This window comes from Benincasa hispida, chromosome 7 (genome assembly GCF_009727055.1).
Source record: "Benincasa hispida cultivar B227 chromosome 7, ASM972705v1, whole genome shotgun sequence".
In the NCBI taxonomy this organism is placed as follows: domain Eukaryota; kingdom Viridiplantae; phylum Streptophyta; class Magnoliopsida; order Cucurbitales; family Cucurbitaceae; genus Benincasa; species Benincasa hispida.
Window position 1 is genome coordinate 33,915,038 of NC_052355.1, and position 7,254 is coordinate 33,922,291.

Here is a 7,254-nt window from a genome sequence, read left to right on the forward strand (position 1 = left end):
CCCATCTCTCCATTGTAAGCATTAGTGGCCCATAAATAGCCCATCTTTTGTTCATTGTAAGAAGCTTCACCATATCTAGGTTAGGGCATTTGAGGAGGGCTTTATCGGGATGAAAATGATTAATGATAAAGAAGTGTTATGTCTGCATTTGAAGGACATCCAGCACTTTGCTCCAACGTTGTGGAAATCACGTTTGGTGACTACCCGAGTGTCTTCCCAGCAAATGTGTTTGACCTCCTTTTTGTCAACACTTTTGTGATTGTTGTTCACGATTGTAGAAAGCAAACAGCCGAGAGATGGGTGGTGCAACGATGGGATCAGACCTTTGGTCACTTCGGCAAACAAACGATCACCTTGCTTACACTCTTGGGAGACTCTTGTATTCTTAGCTCCGATCAAAAAGTCAAATAGCAAGTTTCTGAAGCAACCTCATCCTTTAAAGTCTACTCCAAATGGAATAACAAGGTTGCTTTTTTTCCTCGAGTTCAGCACTTTTGTTATCTCCAAAAAGCTTCCTCTTTTATTGGTTGTTCTTTTTAATCCAAATAAGATCTCTATTGCAAAAGGGTTCTTGAAGAACTTTTGGAGCTTGAGGGCTTGCGGCACTTCCTCTAAAGAGTCAGTCAACCAAACGTAAGCTTTCTCTCCAGTGATTGTAAATGTTTTGTCCCAGTGTGATTCATTAGACAGACAACTCGACCTTTTTTCTATCAAACTCGCATATGAAAAGCTTGTTCTCTATTTTAGTTGAGAGATTTCTTGCAGTTGCATCTCTCTCGTCAACAACATCCTCTCTTTCACATTTTTCACCGATGGCGAGAGAAGCTCACACATTCATAGGGTATGCATCAAAGTTTACCAAAAAACCAAACCGAGGGAACCACAAGTGTTGACAGTCCCACCCACTTACAACTTAATTTGATTGTTCTCTAATAAAATTCAGATCTTCTCAAGAACTTGAATCTAAGTGGAAGCATTGCTCATGACACCGTCAACAAACCTCCTCATCATACTCCTAATACATTCTTTCCTTTACCTCGAAATCCAATCCAGATAATTTAATCTCCCTTTTTTACTTTGAGAAACCTTGAGGTCGAACACTACCAACTTGTAGTTTGACCCCAAATTACTTCCACACTTCAAATAATAACCCAACCAAAAGTCAAAATGCTCAACACCCTTGGTGGACAACAGCTCTAACTCCTTCAAAGCTTCCAATCCAACTTCCCAGAACTCAGCCTTCTGGATTTTGTCCACTACACGAATCCAACAGCAACGGCGAAATCCGTTAAGAGGACAGTGGCTTTCAACAAGGACATGGCTGTGACAAAGACTAAAGACAGTGCACATCGACGGCGACTGGTTGCAGGCAACACATGGGGCGGTGCTTAGCAGAAACTGGAGAGAGAGAACCAGAGAGAACCGCACACGACTATGCGCAAGCAGCAATGGCCTACAGACACGCTATGGAGGCAGCTGACAGTTGAGCGGCAGTGGCGGCTAGGGTTCAGTTTGCGTGAGACTGAGAGGCGAGGGATTTAGTGTTTAATCTATTCCTTCAAAATTTTGAGGGGGAAAAACATTTTTTTTGCAATAACCAAACGTGTATTACAAAGCTTATAAAGTTAAAAATATAACTACAGAACCAGATCGTACAAAGAATAGATAATGAGTTCAAGCCAACATTCTAGTAAAAAGCAGATCATCTATATATTAATCACCAACTCAAGTCTCCTCACAAGCAGATTCAGAAAGGAGATTCAGCGTCCAAAGTCATTAAACTCGTTTGTAGAAGAGAACATAAGCCCTGTCATGTAAGACGTTATTCTTCCCAATTGCAGTGACAGATGCATCGTCAAATCGAAGCCATTGGTTGTCATGGTATCTAACATCTGCAGTGTAATGTCCCTTTGAGGACTCTCTTCCATGATGGGTTATGGTAGCCACAAGTTCATATTTCCTACCCTGAAAGAATTGCAGAAAGAAACAATCAGCAAACAATCTTTCTAATTTATAGTTGAGCTTACAATATAAGAATAAAAAAGAATACAAGTCTCAGAAAAATGGGAGTCCAACCAAAGCTATAAAAGACTCGAATCCAAGAGAACAAGATTAAGACCATAATTATAAGAAGGCGAAGGGAACGACGCACACAGAAAAGCATTACCTCACTACTCTCTGATTTCTCGACCCCTCTAAAAAGTCTATTATTCTGTCATATCAAATACCCCACAATACAGCAAAGAAACTAGAATGCCAGAAGCAAACAATCTCAACCGGCAAATGTAAAAGACCATAACGTAAGAGATGGTGGATTATAAGTACCTCTATGGATGATGAGACAAGAAGATCGCGGTTTAAAACCAGCTCAAGTGAGAAATGCACAGGCTTATTCAACTTGGTACTTCCATGGCTTCCATAGCCAAAACGCTTCAGGTGTAAAATCATTATCTTTGACTGTTTCTGTATCTTCACAGATTTGCTAGCAGCAACAACACCAGCCTGAAGAAAATATATCTCAGTTTTAGAAACATATGAAACTAGAAGTATGCCTAGTGAAGAGTGTTTGTGCTTATAATATGGCACCCATCAGAACTTGGATACAACGGAGTTCCAGTTCTGTCATTTTTTAATACAGAACTTCAGCCTTCCAATAACAAAAATATAGTCCATGAAGAAAAATAAATTTCAACAATAATCCTATGTCTGCCAACTACCTGCAACCTATAATTAATCTTAACCAATCACATTTTACCAAACCAATTTGAAAAAAATATCCATTCCATTAATATTAATAAAGAAGAACACCTCAGATTATTGCGTGACAAGTTTCTAAAACTGTGCAAATAAAAAAAATTTGTCCATACTCAACTAAATCAATACTTCACAAACCCAATTTCTAATTTGGAACCAAATTTTCAATCTAAAAGGTGATAGAATGGAGTAAATAGGTCTTCCTGCAGAAGAAATATCCTAAATCTCGGTTGGGCCAGAGTCATAAATGCAAGGGGCAGCGTAAATAAAATAATGAATGGAAATGAATGGAAAAACATTCATGTGGTAGATCAAAGAAAGAGGGTTCTGTAGATATATACAAGATAAGAGTATACCTTCCCAGCAGCTGATGGTCGGTACCCTTCAAGAGTTTCTGGTGCAGAAAACAAACGTAGAGCATCCTCAATAGTACGAACAGCTTCAGGGTAAATATCAAGGTGCAGTGAAAGAAAGGGCTGGACAGTAGCGGAGGCTTTATTTCCTGATCAATTTCATATCATAAACTGGATCAGAGATGATGATACCAAGAAAAAATATGTTAATATTTCAGCAATAAAACATCCAGCTTCTGCAGATAATAATCCATGTGGATGGAAACTAGATAGCCATCCCTAAAGCAACCAGAGTGATTAAGGCCCCAAATGAAAATCATCTTCTTTAAACTAAAAACTCTTTCGATTTCTTCAGAACTATAAAAACGAAGACTTGAGCCATCTCAAGCAAACAAACCAAGCAAATGGAAAATATTCAATGTAACCAAACAAGTGTTAAAAAAGCGTGGAAGACCCTATATTTATGATGACTTAAATACAATGTACATTAATCGAAGGGGAAATTGCACACATGGATCATACAGAGAGAGAGCCAAACCACGGTAGTTTGAAAGTTAAGTAGCTGCCAAAAATTCCAAACATAACAAATTAATTGGTAAGAAGCACAATAATTCCAAAAGACACTAACTAAATTCTAAATGACAATTATCTGCAACAATATTCCATTTGCAGTAAAAAGCAAAAGCAAAACAAAACCAGACCAAGAATCCATGACTTCTATGCCTGTATATGGTAAAGCATATACTACCTTTTGCTTTCACCGTGCTTTCCAGTTGCCCCCCAAAGATTTCACTCAACTCTGACGGAACAAAACTCTGTGTTCTCATTACTGCAGTTTTGTTCTTCCGCCCAACTGTCTCCCATTCATCATCTTCTGCAGAAGCAACTACAAAGGATTTACCCCCATTGGTACTTGAAGACATTCCATCAAGCTTCAGCAATTCAGCATGCATCTGATCCATGACAAAACTTAAAAATTCTTGTGCATCTTCCTGCCTGGATAAGCAGTTACGACAGGAATTTAAAATTTATTCATTTCAAGCATAAAGAGCATTTTAGAGGTGATAATTGAATCTAAAATTCTGATAGGCATCAGGTCGAGCAATGAAGGTCTCATTTCTTATTGAACTTCCAGTAAAAACTTCCCTTTAAAATGAAAAATAGAAATGAATCACTGTAAAAAAAATCATCAAAAAGGCTGCACAAATATAGAATGGCTATGCAACTTTTTTCAATATATCTTTCTTTTCTTAAACTTATGACAAAGTATAACTGAACGCTAGAACCATTAACAGATTTTAAAAATAAAAAAAAAAAACTTTTTGCCATACTGAAAAATTCTTGTACAAGTTCTATGTATTGTGAACTTGGACTTCAAAATTATATTTAACCCCTTCACAGCATTGAAATTAAAGTACAAAAAAACACGTAAATTCAGATAATTACAGTGGGTTATGCATTTCAAAAATAAAAATTACTAGTAATATAAACCTTTAGACATCCACTAAAAAATCTGACCAATAAACTTCAATATCAAACTGTCAAATATCAACTATTTAGAAACTTAATATGAACCTCATGTGAAAGGAAGTCAACAAAATAAATCACAAGATAATCATAACTCACATGAGATAAAGATCAGAAGAATGAAATATCTGCACAAGGTGCAGATAATTCTACAATTTTTACAATTTTGAATAATATTACGTCTATGATGAACAATACCAAAAAAGAAAAGACACCACTATATCAATGGTTACATTCAGCTTGACTGTGAATTTAACATTAAAAAATCCACACAACAACGGATAAGAGTCCAGCCTTGAAATGAAAAGATATTAGCAAAAAAATCCACAAACCTTGGACGGCCCAAGATACTGCTGGGTAGATCTGGACTAAAATTTTTAAGAACACCATCAAACATAAGAGGGCTAAAAGGCTTCCCAAAAGCAGCCACATCCTTATTCAGAACAGTTGAACTAGGTACTTCAAAGGCAGATATGAACTCTACAAATGCAGTTAGCGTGGAATAACCAGCCTGAAAAATAAATATCAAAAATCAAGAGTTTGCCATATATTTACAGAAACAACAGTCATTAATCATATGACTTGAAATCTATTTGCTTCTTGTTTTCTTTATATCACTGTAATATTATAATAGGAAGGGCATGGACCTTGGGGATTTCACGATTCCTTAAGTTTCTCAAAAGATCAACAAAAGGAGGACAGGATAAAAGAGCCTGCAGAGTTGAGTTCAGAAAGCATAAGTTCCCTGGATTTATTAAACCTCGAGGTAGGAGCTTAGTGGAGGAGGTAACAGAGACATTGGATGCCCTCCTGAAATTCTCTTTGAGAACATTTTCTTGCAAATGATCAATACTACCGTTTTCCTTGCTATCTTCTGTTATCAGTCTTGAAAACTGATTTAAAGAATTGTTATGACCATTTGATACACATAATGACGAAGCGCCGTTGTCGTCTACTTTCATTGTTGTCACCCCATTAGTGCAAGGGAAGCTTTGATTGAAATTGTAATTGCTTCCATTCTCCTTTGGCACTCCTGATTCTCGGGGAGAATGACTCTTTCTTCTTTGGACAGTTTCCAGTTCAGTATCATCCTTAGCTAAATCAGTGGACCCAAAAGTAATGGATCCTGTTAATGAACCAGAAGGTCCTTTCAGTTCACTGTCAGCAGAACTGCCCAATGATTTTCCTTCTGTAAAATTCAGAGAACCAAATTGCACGTTTACATTGTTGACCAGCTTTCCAGTATTAACATTGGACTTGGGTGGCATCCATGAATTGGTTTCGTCTTCAGTGAAAGACCCGAATAATAGAACCTAATAGGAAACAGAGAAGTCCATAAGTCCAAAGGTCTCAAACAAATCAATGCAGAAACCATTAACAAATACAATGACATTATTTAAATCTATTTTTTCGGTCTTAGCTACTAAATGCCATGTAACAGAACCAAAAACGAAACTAACGTCAAATAATCAATTGAGAAAATAAGAACAAAAGACAGTAAAAACCCATCTAAACTCGAAGAAAGTTTACATATATCAACGTGTTAAACCATGCATCGCTTTAGATGCTTCCTAAAATCAACATAGTTTTTACTCTCGACTGTACAATGCATAATTCAGCCATGTATTTACGTGGGTCTATGAAACATTCTCGATGCACCACTGAAAGTGTAGATGTACACCCATATGAAACATTCTTCTTTTTTTTTCATAAATAACAATGAGCCAAAGGAGTAAACTTGATGGAATACTTGCAGTTGCCGTTGTAGTTGCAGTTGCATGCTTGTTATCAAATAAAACCATAAACTCTAAACAACGAAGCAAAACTTAGAAACCCAATAAAAGTAAATGAAATAAAAGAAAAGGGGCACCTTAGAATCGCTCATGTCTGAAAGTGGTGGATTGGAAGTGCAAGGAAAAAAGCCTGAGATCAAAACAGGGGTTTTGACAATAAAGAAGGAGAAAAGGAAGGAGGCATATAGGGGAAGAACCGGAGTGAATGGCTAGGGTTTTAGAAGACCCTGAAGGATGAGGAGCAGATAAAGGCAAACCACCGACTGAAGACATGAAAGGAGAAGAAACAGAGCAGTGGGAGAAGAGAGAGAGCGTTTGACAATGGAACCCTCTCTATGGCCCTCCTCGCCGACCAGAACCACACCACAGAGCATCGACTACGCTCCAACGAGATGAAGATGAAGAAGAAGAAGAAGAAGAAGAACAGAAAATTGCGTTCCCCAATCCGTGTAGGGCTTTGAATTATATTTGGAAATTGGAAGCCCTAGCTTCGGATGGGCCGATAATTTATTTCCATTAACAAATTATAAACTTGTTTACGGTTTAGTTCACAGATATTTATAGTAATTCTTTTATGGAGTTATTTACTTAATTTTCCTTTTTTTTTTCCCTATTTTACCCTTTGTTTGGAATCAACCAAGTACAAGAAATTATTTTAAATTTTTTTATTGTGTTTGAAACCTGAAGGATCTAAAATTATGTAAATAAAATTTTTTGCTTTAATGGAAATTCGAAAAGAAAACAAAATTAAAATATTTATTAACATAGACTTTAATTACGATTAGTTAATTAAAAATAATTATATGATAAGGTTAAAAGTAATTTAA

At 36.7% G+C, this 7,254-nt stretch overlaps 1 protein-coding gene across 1 annotated transcript; it reads right to left on the minus strand.

Annotated features, from left to right (window-relative positions):
* Positions 1-1,564: 1,564 nt before the first annotated feature.
* LOC120081641 (ubiquitin carboxyl-terminal hydrolase 24) lies at positions 1,565-6,943 on the minus strand. Its single transcript, XM_039036687.1, has 7 exons — positions 6,505-6,943; positions 5,282-5,947; positions 4,967-5,145; positions 3,856-4,103; positions 3,111-3,256; positions 2,326-2,502; positions 1,565-1,965 (listed from the first exon to the last, which is right to left on the minus strand). Exons 1-7 carry the CDS (start codon positions 6,517-6,519, stop codon positions 1,777-1,779), a joined length of 1,620 nt encoding a protein of 539 aa, XP_038892615.1. The 5' UTR covers positions 6,520-6,943; the 3' UTR covers positions 1,565-1,776.
* Between the last annotated feature and the right edge of the window lie 311 nt (positions 6,944-7,254).

Bases quoted from the DNA above. Each gene is read 5' to 3' on its own strand.
- LOC120081641 (XM_039036687.1), bottom strand. The intron at 5,146-5,281 runs GTCCATGCCCTT...TTTATTTTTCAG, and splicing joins GGAATCGTGAAATCCCCAAG to GCTGGTTATTCCACGCTAAC. The intron at 4,104-4,966 runs GTTTGTGGATTT...CTGCTTATCCAG, and splicing joins AGTATCTTGGGCCGTCCAAG to GCAGGAAGATGCACAAGAAT.